The 12,500-nt window shown below is 41.4% G+C and overlaps 1 protein-coding gene across 4 annotated transcripts in view; it reads right to left on the bottom strand.

The window, feature by feature from the left end:
• LOC126989506 (gamma-butyrobetaine dioxygenase-like) overlaps positions 1 to 1,339 on the bottom strand; it is a 21,036-nt gene extending 19,697 nt beyond the window's left edge. For all 4 annotated transcript variants that reach the window (XR_007743395.1, XR_007743393.1, XM_050848084.1 and 1 more), the window contains exon 1: positions 1,024 to 1,339. Coding sequence is in view for 2 of the 4 variants with exons in the window: in XM_050848084.1 (XP_050704041.1) it covers positions 1,024 to 1,287 (264 nt within the window). In the remaining 2 variants the exon portion in view is untranslated. The remainder of the gene's footprint in view (positions 1 to 1,023) is intronic.
• Positions 1,340 to 12,500: the final 11,161 nt, after the last annotated feature.

A 12,500-nucleotide genomic window follows, 5' to 3' on the forward strand; every position in this document is an offset into this window, starting at 1 on the left:
TAGGAACTTAAGGAGTCTGAAAGAGACCGTTTGGGCTATACAAGGCAGCTCCTGTACTCTGAACCCCACCTTACCTCGCTATCCATGACTTTCTCCAACCAAGAATAAGGACGTAGGTACGCTTCAGGGTACTTTTTTTTTCCTATTGGTGCTAGGATGCTCATTTCTTGTATGGAGGTTTTGTGTATCATGGGGACTATGCATATCATTTTTTATTTGGTGAATTCTACCAACAAATAAAAAAAAAATCATTATAGAGGAGTACCAGTATGTGAAACTCGACAAGTTTCAAATAAACTACTCGGTAGGTATTTGGAATTTTGTCTTGATTTTTTTTAGGAAAGTATTTGACATGATTGTAAAATTTATGCTGATTCATGAGTGTAGGTCAAATAGTTTGTTTATACTCGTCAATGATTTAACCCCTTGAAAATTTTCCACCGTGCATAGCCTAAAATATTCACCAAAAATTGAATATTCAACTTGTATACCCAAATCAGCATAAAAAGTTAGAAGAAACTATAAGCTTTAATATAAAGAAAAACAATGATGTAAATAGAGCTAAAATTGTAGAATTAGATATAACTTACTTTCTCAAAATAAGTTTCGGGAAACGAGCATCAAAGTTTGTGTTGTGCTTTCATCCCCTTTGCATAAAACTTATGTCTGTAAAATATAAAATATGAACAGGTATTGTTAGATCATTCATTATACATGATAAATAATGCATTCAAAGTGATAATGTATGCTTCTTATGACGGCATGAGTCATAAATGTTCCGACTTTACCGGTACCAAATGTACGTTACTCTTGGGGTATTGTCAAGAACTGGATTTATACGGTCAAAATCTCCTTCACAATTACATTTGATTTTCACCTGTCTGTCTGCATCAGTGCCATATAACCCATATGAACACTCGGGCGTAGCTAAGCACTCACAACACAATGTTTTGTTCATCATATTTTTCACATCATTTACCCCAAGTAACACACTATACTTTTCTTTGTCTATCACTGTTTCACCTGTTTCTTCTGTGGTAAACAGACGCTTCCTTTTCTGGGCACTTGCAAGTCGTGTGGATGGAGTGTGCAAAGAGGAAGGTTCCGGTGTGGTAACTGGCGGGAATGGTGAGGAGCTCCCGCCGCGGCGTTCTCTTCCGTCTTCTGTTTCCTAAGTTCTACGCCCACTTTTGCAGCTTTCCAGTTCTTCTCTGCAAAAGCAATAGATCTTGCGCTTTTTTTCGGCGTATCTGCATAAACTGATGAAAGCCAAATGCAGTAAACCATGGATGGGTTGGAAACAGACGACGCGCGTGCACGCTCCCCTGATGCTACGACACCACTAACTAGGGGTAGGCAGGTACCAATACCAGTACCAGTACTAACGGTACCAGCTACACTAGCCACTCGCTAATATGGTATCTCTCTCTCTCTCTCTCTCTCTCTCTCTCTCTCTCTCTCTCTCTCTCTCTCTCTCTCTCTCTCTCTCTCTCTCTCTCTCTCTCTCTCTCTCTCTCTCTCTCTCTCTCTCTCTCCACTGAATAAAGTGAGTATTTATTTTTCGATAGAAATTAGCATATATATATATATATATATATATATATATATATATATATATATATATATATATATATATATATATATATATATATATATATATATATATATATAGTTTCTACCTTCGTGCATTACGTATCTGCAGTCACGACTACACAGATGAAGAAAATATATTATATCAACCGGTCATTTGACAAATTAGGTTATCCTAAAGGTATGCTTGCGCTGTCATTAAGTAAAGCACGGAACATTATACAGTGGGTAGAGACTGAGAAAAAGTCGAAAGGAAACGGTTACATAGTGGTCGCCGAATCGAAACTAGCACGGGCTCTCACCACCGCGCTACGTTCAACAGGCACTGTGGTGGTGTGTGACAGTGGGAAAAAGATCGGTGAATTAGTGACATTTAAGAGGAATGACCGTGATAATGAAGATAGTGTTGTGTACAGAATACCTTGTAATGGTTGCGACAGTGCATACTATGGCGAGACATACAGAGGCCTGGGCAAAAGGAAAAGAGAACATAAAGCAGACGTTCGTCACCACCGTCACACGAGCGCACTAGTGAACCATATTGACGAGAGGGGGCATTTACCTAATTGGGAAGGGGCGGTGATTTTGGAGAAAGGAATAAGCAAACTACGGAGGAAGGTAATGGAAGCGCTACATATATCAGTGAATGAAAATATTAACCAGAGAACAGGTGATATAAAATTGGGAAGGATCACAGCGGCAGTCACGGCAAGGCAGGCGATTAAAGGGGCTGGCCACCAACGTCTACCACCACACCCTAGACCTCACTCACCCAAGCGAGGTCCACATGACCCGACCTGACCACCGAGGAGGAGGCCTAGGAAGTTACCAGTTAGGGATTTGTCTTTGTGTATAAATATAGCATGCTTTCACTGGCGTATTCATTCCTCTGAAGAAGCTGTACCAAGCGAAACTAGTCATGAATAAACTTCTGATTTGACCCTTCATTTTCCCTACTCACCTTCACCAACTTGTAAAAATCTCTCTCTCTCTCTCTCTCTCTCTCTCTCTCTCTCTCTCTCTCTCTCTCTCTCTCTCTCTCTCTCTCTCTCTCTCTCTCTCTCTCTCTCTCTCTCTCTCTCTCTCTCTCTCTCTCTCTCTATATATATCTATATATATATATATATATATATATATATATATATATATATATATATATATATATATATATATATATATATATATATATATATATTAGCAAAACAAAAAAAACAAAAAATCGGACATAAATAATTATTTAATATATGTTAATAAAAAAATGGAGCCGAACGGGAGGATGGAAACATCAGGCAAGACAAAATGGCGGGAAAACGGACATGCAGCGACTCGCACAGCCGGGCCCAACACCACACAACCAAGCATGGCGGGCGAGCGTGTCCTGACACTGGGAATCCAACCGGTACTGATACCGGAAATGGTACCGTTAGTCTTCCGACACTTTGACCGGGGCCCAGTACCGATAGTGTCATATTAGCATTCGGCACTGAGCAGTACCGATTTGTAATGATTCCACTCGGCACCCGGTACCGGTACCGAGTGCCGAATGGAATCGATTATATTCGGCACTCAATACCGGTACCGGGTGCCGAATGAAATCATTACAAATCGGTACTGCTCAGTGCCGAGTGCTCATATGACACTATCGGAAGACTAACGGTACCATTTCCGGTGTCAGTACCGGTTGGATTCCCAGTGCCGGCGCTTATAGGGACACTCTCGCCCGCCATTTTGCCCTACCTGATGTTTCCACCTGTTCGGCTCCATTATTTTAGTAACTTATCTATTTGATAATTATTCATATATATATATATATATATATATATATATATATATATATATATATATATATATATATATATATATATATATATATATATATATATATATATTTACCGTATATATATATATATGCCAATTTCTAAGGAAAAAATAAACATTCACTACATTCAGTGGAGAGAGAGAGAGAGAGAGAGAGAGAGAGAGAGAGAGAGAGAGAGAGAGAGAGAGAGAGAGAGAGAATTACATAGAAAATCAGACCACACAGACCCCATGGTCCAGACTAGGTGGTCTGTCCTTAAATGTAATTGATTCTACATTAATCAGATGGCTTTAAAACATTGCATTTCAACTCTAGTTAATATTAAGTTCAAGTAAGTGACGGTCGAGCTTGTTTTTAAAGGAGTCAATCGTGTTACACTGGCCACTGACGGTGGGAGCTAATTCCATTCTCGCACTACAACGTTGGTGAAGAAAAATTTGGTGCAGTCTGAATTTACTTGTCGACATTTGAGTTTTATACCATTGTTCCTCGTTCGCAAAGTGTCATCGATCATAAACAACTTTGTTATATCTACATTCGTGAAACGAAGAGAGAGAGAGAGAGAGAGAGAGAGAGAGAGAGAGAGAGAGAGAGAGAGAGAGAGAGAGAGAGAGAGAGAGAGTTTTCTTTACAGAAAATGTAATTAGGAATTTTATCAGACGTCATTAAGTTAAAAAAAAATACTCGGCGGTACTAGTACTGGTACCGGTACTAACTGTACCTGAGTTTTCGGTACAAGTACTCCCGATACTCAAATTTACGGTACCTGCCCATCCCTACCACTGACTCCCTCAGTCTCCCTGCTCTCGATGGCTCAAGGCAGTGTTACCATAATTTTCAGAATAAAAGCAAAAAAAAAGCAACAAAAACAAAAACGACAAACATATACATTCCACGTACTTTCTCTACTCCTCATGTTAAAAAAAGCCTTAGTTTAATCACACTTGTTCTCGTTTTGTCAAAGATAGAGAGGCAGCTCACAAAAGGTACCAGGGCCTGCGAACTAATGCTAACCATTAACTGTACATTTCTACCTGGAATCGTGTCAAATCTATTCTCCGACTAACCAAAAACTCTTTCATCAATAGAAAATGCCAAAACCTTGCTTTCTCTAACTCTTCCCGTGACTTCTGGCATCTAGCCAAAAACATCTCCTCCAACTTCACTTCTTCATCGTTCCCTCCACTCCTCAGTCGTGACGGCAACACTGCCGTCTCATCTATCTCTAAGGCTGAACTCTTCTCTCAAACTTTTTTCTAAAAACTCCACTCTGGACGATTCTGGGCATATTCCTCCTACTCATCCCCCCTCTGACTCTTTTATGCCTGTTATAAAGATTCTTCAAAATGATGTTTTCTATGCCCTCTCTGGCGTCAATCCTCAGAAGGCTTATGGACCTGATGGAGTGCCTCCTATCGTCCTTACAAACTGTGCCTCCGTGCTGTCACACTGCCTGGTCAAACTCTTTCGCCTCTGCCTGTCAACATCTACCTTTCCTTCCTGCTGGAAGTATGCCTTCATACAGCCTGTGCCTAAGAAGGGTGACCGTTCCAATCCCTCAAACTACCGTCCTATAGCTTTACTTTCTTGTCTATCTAAAGCTTGTGAATCAATCCTTAACCGGAAGATTCAAAAGCACCTTTTTACTTCTGACCTTCTATCTGATCGCCAGTATTGGTTCCGCAAGGGGCGTTCTACTGGCGATCTTCTTGCTCTCTTAACTGACTCTTGGTCATCCTCTCTTAGCCGTCTCGGTGAAGCCTTTGCTATTGCGCTGGACATATCAAAAGCTTTTGACAGGGTCTGACACAAATCTTTGCTTTCCAAACTACCCTTCTACGGTTTCTATCCTTCTCTCTGTATCTTTATCTCCAGTTTCCTTTCTGACCGTTATATTTTTGCTGTGGTTCTTCCCCTAAACCTATTAACAGTGGTGTCCCACAGGGTTCTGTCCTATCTCCCACTCTCTTTCTGTTGTTCATTGATGATCTTCTTTCCATTCTTACGCCGATGACTCCACCTGCATTACTCAACTTCTTTTAATAGAAGACCCACCCTACAGGAACTTAACGATGCAACAGAACGCTAAGCCTCAGACCTTACTATTATTTCCGATTGGGGCAAGAGGAACCTGGTGTCCTTCAACGCATCAAAAACACAGTTTCTCCACCTATCCACTCGACACAATCTTCCAAACAACTATATCCCCTATTCTTTGACAACACTCAGCTATCACCTTCTTGAACACTAAACATCCTCGGTCTATCCTTAACTCAAAATCTCAACTGGAAACTTCATATCTCATCTCTTACTAAATCAGCTTCCTCGAGGCTGGGCATTCTGTACCGTCTCCGCCAGTTCTTCTCCCCCGCACAGTTGCTGTCCATTTACAGGGGCCTTGTCCGTCCTCGTATGGAGTAGGCATTTCATGTGTGGGGGGGCTCCACTCACACAGCTCTCCTTGACAGAGTGGAGTCTAAGGCTCTTCGTCTCATCAGCTCTCCTCCTCCTACTGATAGTCTTCTACCTCTTGAATTCCGTCGCGATGTTGCCTCTCTTTCTATCTTCTATCGCTATTTCCATGCTGACTGCTCTTCTGAACTTGCTAACTGCATGTCTCCACCCCTCCCGCGGCCCCGCTGCACACGACTTTCTACTCATGCTCATCCCTATACTGTCCAAACCCCTTAAGCAAAAGTCAACCAGCATCTTCACTCTTTCATCCCTCACGCTGGTAAACTCTGGAACAATCTTCCTTCATCTGTATTTCCTCCTGCCTACGACCTGAACTCTTTCAAGAGGAGGGTATCAGGACACCTCTCCTCCCGAAATTGACCTCTCTTTTTGGCCACTCCTTTGACCTCTATTCAGGAGCAGTAAGTAGCGGGCTTTTTTAAATATTTTTCTTTATTTAATGATTTCTTTAATGATTCCTTAGCTGTAAAAAAAATATATTATCAACATGACAGCCACGTGCCTCTCTGTCACTATGGAAATAAACACCCATTCCTGCGTAATTAAAGGGACGATCGATTTAATTAAAAGGACGAAAACTTCACAAAATGACTCCAAACCTTCGGCGGAATATTACCAAAGACTTCTGCTACTTTTCAGGTTTTCGCTATTTTCGAAAATTTTCGATTTTTTACCCTACAAAGCGTACCTACGTCCTCAAGTAGGAGAGGCGTTCTGAATACAAGGTAGGCTGCAGTATATTCCCTCCCCACTCTCTCTCTCTCTCTCTCTCTCTCTCTCTCTCTCTCTCTCTCTCTCTCTCTCTCTCTCTCTCTCTCTCTCTCTCTCTCTCTCCCCCCCCCCCGTCACGTAAACCATCCCCATCTCAACTACTGATTAGGAGAAAATCTTGTATCTTATCAGTGCTTTAGGAGTGCTATCTGGACTCGCGGCTTGAGTGTTTACAATTTTAGTCAACCACGGGTCTCTCTCTCTCTCTCTCTCTCTCTCTCTCTCTCTCTCTCTCTCTCTCTCTCGTTCATTCGCTGGCTCGGTTTTTTTACTCAAACGTCGGTCAGTCACGTTATATTAGTGAGGGAACTACAGTTGTTGTTATTCTTGTTCTCATTACTACTATTATAATCAATAATAATTATTATTATAATTATTGTTATTATTATTACTATTATTATTATTATTAGTAGTAGTAGTAGTAGTAGTAGTAGTAATAGTATTATTATTATTATTATTATTATTATTATTATTATTGTTGTTATTATTGTTATTATTATTTTTATTATTATTATTATTATTATTATTATTATTATTATTATTATCATTATTATTATTATTATTATTATTTTTATTATTATTATTATTATTATTATTATTATTATTATTATTATTATTATTATTATTATTATTATTATCATTATTATTATTATTATTATTATTATTATTATTATTATTATTATTATTATTATTATTATTATCATTATTTATTATTATTATTATTATTATTATTATTATTATTATTATTATTATTATTATTATTATTATTATTATTATTGTTATTAATATTATTATCATTAGTAGTAGTAGTAGTAGTAGTAACACAAGAAAATAGGAACGTAAGGAGTCTGAAAGAGGTCGTTTGGGCTATACAAGGCAGCTCCTGTACTCTGAACCCCACCTTACCTCGCTATCCATGACTTTCTCCAACCTTTTCTTGAATGTTTCTATGGTATTGGCACCCACAACATGGCTGCCAAGCCTGTACCATTCATTCACCACTCGATTTGTTAAACCAATTCTTGCCCAGGTCTTTGTTGACTCTGAATTTATCTAATTTAAAACCATTGCTACGTGTCTTACCTGGTTCTTTTACAACAAAAACCCTATTGACATCCCCTTTATTGAATGAAACCCTTCATCCAATCCAATACAATCCAATCTCTTCGGAACCTTCGCCTTTTTAGTGAGTGTAGATTTAAATGTTTCAGTCTGTCTTCATTAGGCAAGTTTATCTCCCCCTGAATCATCTTTGTCATCCTCCTCTGTACAGATTCTAACATCTTGATATCCATTATATAGGAGGGTGGCCAAAACTGAGCCGCATAATCGAGATGAGGTCTAACTAGTGCCAAGTAAAGTTTTAGGGTGACTTTAACGCCCCCATTGCTTACGCTCCTTGAGATGAAACCCCGTAACCTGTTTGCACGATTTTTAGCCTGAATGCATTGAGCCCTATAGTCTGTTCAGAGCATGAAGTCGGTTCAAGGTGTGGCAGATTCCTGAATTCCCATGAGTGCGGCTCTGCCAGTTCGACCGCTAATTATCAGATTAGCACCGTCTCCCTACCTACCCACCCACAACCCACCTGTTTATCTCTCTCCCTCCCTCTCTCTCCCTCTCGACCCGGGGGAGGGACCTAAGGGGACACGCCGACCACCACCACCATCACCACCACCACCACCACCACAACGTGGCAACATGGAAAAAAAATCGCTGCCACATGCCATAGAATTTATACAAATTGTTGTTATAATCCTAAACATCGAAAGTCACTGTACTATGTAGCTTCCTTTACTATATACAGATTATGCGCATGCGTGGCCCGGGCGCCCGATGTTGTATGAAAAAACTTCGGGGTATGAAATATCTTCGGTGAAGAGATTTCATACTTAGATCATCAACATTAAAACATTAGGTTATTTTTTTTATGTTAGACTAAAAAATCAAAGAAACTTTGCCCAAAAAAATATTATTCACTGCCTCAAGTTTGATATTCCATATTCGTTTGTGAGCATGCTATGGTATTGAAGGCACCCGGTGTTGTGTTATTTGGTATCCCATCGTCAAAAGCTGGTGCTTTTGTTTACAAACACTGGTCTCTCGTGAACTGCGCATGTTCAGACCAGTAAGCGTAGCTCTGTACAGTCTCGCAAAGCTTTTTAACACATTAAGAGTTGCTGGAAGGCTGAATCAGACATGCAGGACCACCATCCTCGCTGTTTCTAAAACGACACTCTAGCTGTACATATAAATACAACTCGTACAAAGTGTCATTCTAGAAACAGCGAGAATGGTGGTAGTGGTACTGTATGTCTGAGCCAGCCTTCCAGCAACTCTTAATTACGGTTAAAAAGCTTTGTGGGAGTGTACAGGTCTACGCTTGCTGGTCTGAGCATGCGCAGTTCACGAGAGACCAGTGTTTGTAAACACAAGCGCCAGCTTTTGATGGTGGGGACAACACCGGTTCAGGCGTTCTTAGTATTACCGTCCATAGGAATGTGTCAACGTGTGGTATTCAGGTTTTGTAAGTTTTCTAAAATACAGATAATGAAAATTTGAATTAAGCTTTGTTTTTTATTTGAAATATCAATATAGTATCGTTTTCGCCTATCGGACTTATCGCTAGCTAGTATCGGAATTATGGATTTATATCGGGTATCGGTTATCGCCTATATTTGTGTCTTCAGTTAACGAATATCGGTTATCACTGATAAGATTTTCCATTATCAGTTATCGGTTATCGGGAATAAGGTTTTCTGTTATCGTGACCAGCTATGCATACGGTCATACGGAGGAGGAGGAGGAGGAGGAGGAGATGCAGGTGCAGGTGTAGCCGGAGGGAGAGAAAGTTCTGAACCCATAATGACAGACTGCAACTTTGGAGGAAAAAAAGTGAAGGTCGGAAGAGGATAAGAAAGAAGAGGAGGAAACATGGAAACATGGACTAGCAGGCAGCAGAAAGCCTGTTGGCTCATTACTAGGCTGCCTGCGTTCAGTGATTTAATCAATCCGTTTGCCACAGGAGTGGCTTGCAGGGAAGGATTAAAGCACTTGTGAACCTACTCTTGGGAACGTTCAGTTCACTCCTGTTGCAGCAAAGTGGCGATCAATGCGTTTCTTGAAGGAGTTGATGGTCTCTGCGCTAACCACTTCTGCAGGAAGGCTGTTCCAGCGGCGAACAACTCTATTCGAGAAATAACTCCTGCCGATGTCGGTATTGCATCGCTTTGCTTGAATTGTTTTTCCGTTGTTTCTTGTTCTCAGGTTAGTTTGTAGCGTGAAGAGTTTGGAGTGATCAACGTTGCTGAGCTTGTTCAGGTACTTAAAGACTTGTATCATGTCTCCCCGCAGTCGTCTCTTTTCCAACGTGAAGAGGTTGAGTCGCTCGAGTCGTTCTTCATAGGGTTTCGTCCTCAGTGATGGTATCATCTTCGTGGCGCGGCGCTGTACTCTCTCAAGTAATTCAATGTCTTTCCTGTAATTAGGAGACCAGAATTGCACGGCGTATTCCAGGTGGGGCCTTACCAGCGAATTATACAAGGATAACATAACTCCCGGCGTCTTGTATTCGAAGTTCCTCGATATGAACCCAAGCATTGTATTGGCTTTCTTACAGGCGGACTTGCAGTGTTTTGTTTGTTTCAAGTCACTGCTGATGGTGACCCCGAGGTCTCTTTCCTCTTGCACAACATGTAGTGGTTCGCCACCCATGTGGTATATGTGGTTGCTGTTTCTGGATCCGATATGCATTACTTTACATTTGGTAGTGTTGAAGGACATCTGCCATTTTTCTGACCACCGAGTGATCTGGTCCAGGTCTCTGGATAATTTCGCAGTCTGCCGTCGTGAGGGTCTTCCCACCCACCTTTGTGTCGTTGGCAAATTTTGAAAGTTTTAATCCTAGTTCTAGGTCGTTGATATATATGATGAAAAGTATGGGTCCCAGCACTGACCCCTGTGGCACTCCACTTGTGACCGGGAGCCACTCGGAGGCCTGTCCGTTGAGTACAACTCGTTGTTTTCTTTCAGTGAGCCAGTCTTTGATCCACGCTGTCAGATCGTCGCCTAATCCCGCCGACTTAAGTTTCTTGAGGAGTCTTTCATGTGGCACTTTGTCAAAGGCTTTCTGAAAGTCTAGATATATAACATCACTGGGGATATGATTATCCCAGTTTTCATAGATACCTTGGAAGAAGTCCAATAAATTGGTTAAGCATGAGCGCTTGTTCCTGAAACCGTGCTGAGCATCGGAAATGATGTTGTTGTCTTCAAGGAACCTAACGAGTTTGTCTCTGATGATCTTCTCGAGGATTTTTCCCGCCACTGAGGTCAAGCTGATTGGTCTGTAGTTTAGGGCCACACTTTTGTCTCCCTGTTGTAGATCGGTGTTACGTTCGCTTGTTTCCAGTCTTTCGGGACTTTGTTTTGTTGTAGTGACAGATTGTAGATGGCGGTGAGTGGCTTGAGGATTTGCTGCTTGAGTTCCTTGAGCAGCCTGGGTGACAAGTCGTCGGGTCCGGTAGACTTGTTTGTCTCGAGTTTGTCTAGGTACTTTTTCACATCCCGTTCGTCGATTGTACCAATTTCTAGGGGAGTGATTCCCATCGGTGGGGAAGGGCTCTCGGGTACGGACTGGGTATTCTCGACCGTGAACACAGACGCGAAGTTCCTGTTTAGGATTTCGACCATTTGTCTACTGTCCTGTGTTAGTACGTCACTTTCATCTTTTAGGGACCGATATTGCTTTTTGTCTTCTTTTTGGTTCTTATATACGTGAAGAACTTTTTCGGGTTGGACTTGGCTTCGCGTGCAATTTGCTTTTCATAGTCACGTTTACTCTGGCGAATGAGTGTTCTGCAAGCTCTGAGGCTTTGATGGTACTGTTCGCGTGCCTCGTCAGTGCTGTTTTCCTTTAGCAAGTTGTATTTTCTTCTTCAAATTAATCGCCCGTCGAACTTGGGTAGTCATCCATGGTGTGCTTGTGGCATTATTTGTTCTCCTTGTCTTCATGGGAACAGTCGTTCTCTCTACCTCCAGGAGTTTGTTCTTAAAGCCGTTCCACGCGCCGTCCACCGGAGTGAGGTTCATGGGTTCCCAAGTTGTCTGGGTTAGCAGCTCACGAGCGAAGTTAAAATTGGCTTTTTGTAGTCTGGAATCTTGGACATGTTTTCGGTGAGTTCATGGTCTGTTCTGATTTTAGGCGAATTAGGTGATGGTCGCAACCATCCAGTTTTTTCGCCGACTTGACATTCGCGTGTGAGATCTGAATCACTCACGAGTACTAGGTCTAATAAGTTATTTTCCTCGTCGGTTGGGTAACAATCTGAGTAAGAAAATTGTCCTCTAACATTTCGAGCAATCTGTTACCCTCCCGATCTCCAATCATCGTGGTCCAGTCAATGTTGGAACAGTTAAAGTCCCCGATAATGACTGACTGTTTGTTTTGTGTTATGGTGTGAATTTCCTCGTACAGCGCTTCGTCGTCCGCTGCTTGTTGCTTTGGAGGTCTGTAAACGGTTCCAATCGTTATTTTGTTGTGCTTGCTAGTCTCCAGTTCAACATATACAGTGTCATATTTCTCTGAGTCTTCTTTGGTTATTTCCACGGCAGGGTATTTGTTCTTGACGTAACAGATGACACCTCCTCCTTTCTTGTGAAGTCTGTTTTTGTAGAAGCTCTCGTATCCCGGAATTGAGAATTCGGTCATTAGGTGGTCAGAGGTGGCCCACGTTTCGGTGATGGCAATCACGTCCGGACTTTCTACGTCAACATAGGCAAGTAACTCATCCCGTTTGGGTATTAAGCTCCGCGCGTTGGTGTATAGGACAGAAATGTCCTTCTT

Source organism: Eriocheir sinensis, unplaced genomic scaffold (assembly GCF_024679095.1).
Source record: "Eriocheir sinensis breed Jianghai 21 unplaced genomic scaffold, ASM2467909v1 Scaffold12, whole genome shotgun sequence".
NCBI classification, from domain to species: domain Eukaryota; kingdom Metazoa; phylum Arthropoda; class Malacostraca; order Decapoda; family Varunidae; genus Eriocheir; species Eriocheir sinensis.